This window comes from Oryzias melastigma, linkage group LG15, assembly GCF_002922805.2.
Source record: "Oryzias melastigma strain HK-1 linkage group LG15, ASM292280v2, whole genome shotgun sequence".
Lineage (NCBI taxonomy): Eukaryota > Metazoa > Chordata > Actinopteri > Beloniformes > Adrianichthyidae > Oryzias > Oryzias melastigma.
Window position 1 is genome coordinate 5,449,391 of NC_050526.1, and position 1,784 is coordinate 5,451,174.

The 1,784-nt window shown below is 36.2% G+C and overlaps 1 protein-coding gene across 4 annotated transcripts in view; it reads right to left on the reverse strand.

Annotated features, from left to right (window-relative positions):
- Positions 1–1,784, reverse strand: part of LOC112161460 (ankyrin-3) — a 118,911-nt gene that overhangs the window by 55,076 nt on the left and 62,051 nt on the right. For all 4 annotated transcript variants that reach the window (XR_002921885.2, XM_024296559.2, XM_024296557.2 and 1 more), the window contains exon 16: positions 471–569. Coding sequence is in view for 3 of the 4 variants with exons in the window: in XM_024296559.2 (XP_024152327.1) it covers positions 471–569 (99 nt within the window). In the remaining variant the exon portion in view is untranslated. The remainder of the gene's footprint in view (positions 1–470; positions 570–1,784) is intronic.

Consider the following 1,784-nt stretch of genomic DNA (forward strand, 5'->3'; position numbering starts at 1 on the left):
TTTGGGTCATTAAACTGCAATAAGAGCCTTTCTGTGTCTGACAGCCGAGCTGATCTGAGCATGACACATGGTGCTGTGTGGAAGCTTCATTATCATACCTGCCTGCCATTATGCTAAACACTCTCAGATGGAAGCACTAATGCCAGAAGGCCTGTGCCGAAAAAAAAGTGATCCAAATGTGTCTGGATGTTTATCAGAGGAGAAAATACATTCTTTCATTTGCTGGCTGGGCTTTTTTTGGAAGCAGAGAAGACGCTCTTTAAAAAAATGACTCCAACTAGTTTTAGGTCATGAAAGCAAAACTCCAAAATGAATAAGAACATCTGAAAAATACTGTATTATAGTTTAAAAAAATGATTTTAAAAATAATGTAATGGATTTTAGAACACTTTGGATGTTGTTGCTCCTCCCTCATGTTTTCCAACATCTGATAGTATTCTTCAGTGTTCCAGGTGACGTTTCAGACTCACCTTTCCAGCAGGATCTGCTGGAGCTCCCTTCTGCAGGAGCAAACTGGCCACCTCCATCTTGCCATACTTTGCAGCCACGTGCAGTGGAGTAAACCCTTTCTGTTGGACACAAATAAACTCAAATTAAATACAAAACTGAGACCTTTTTACACAAACGCTTTTATCTATTTATTATATTAAAGTTTTAAAATTCACAGATAATTCATGTTATGCATCTATTAACAGATCAATGTTGCTCAAAGGGAACTGGAGCAATTAGATGGTGTCAGTCCCAGCTTGCTTGAAGATATTTAAACATGTTTCCTCATATTTCACAAAAGAATGTGGGTCTCTGACAGATTCCCATTTGCTCTGAACCACATGACCTCATTTTTTGCCACTAGTTACAGTCAGCGTTCACGTGACTTCTGCAGAAAAGACAGTTCAAGACCAGATGGGTAGTCTAATAATAATTTAAATGTGGTTTATAAATGTCAAAAAACTGCATTCCCACTTTGAAGTGACGTAATTCCCTTTACCAGCTGATTCAAATAGTGAAAAAAGAAAGCTGTGTGTGTGTTAGAGAGAAAGACAGCACCGTGGGGTTTACCCTACATTCATCTTCTCTGCTAACAGAGGTGACCTTTAAAGAAAGCCTCCAGCTACACGCCGCACACGTGCACAAAGTACCATCAATTATGGTGCAGGGCTCTGTTTCACCTTGACTTTTGCAATTACTCCGATGTGCAACAATTACCACCCAAAGATTATCATGGAGCTTTGAAAGTTTACTAATCGTATGAAAGAACAACAGCAAGAATTTAGTCTGAAATTTCAAGTGCAGAAAATTCACTTTTTTGTTGTTTTGGTGTAATCCATGTGTCAAAGTCAAGGCCCGATGTTATCTTGAGCTTATTTCTACCTTTTGACAAAATATATATTTTTTGGAGACTAAATTATTGAATATTGAAGTTATTTAAGTTGATCTATTCTGGAATTATATTCCTTCTTTTTTATTATTCATAATTATGCTAAAAAGTTAAAATTTTAATGTTTAAAAAATTGGCATTCTTCTAGTTTTTGGACTATTGTGGCATTTACTATGATTTTTAAATTGTTTTGGAGTTTAGCCAATATTTCAGCTGCATGCTAGCTGTTTAGGCTAATTTAGCATTTTCTTTTTAGTTCTTTAGGATGTTTTGAGGTTTAGCATTTTTTTCAGCTACATGCTAGCTGTTTTGGCAAATGAAAGCTTTTTTTGTCCATTTTGGAGTTGCACTTTTATTTACATGCTACCTGTTCTGGTTAATTTAAGCGTTTTTCAGCTTTTAAGGC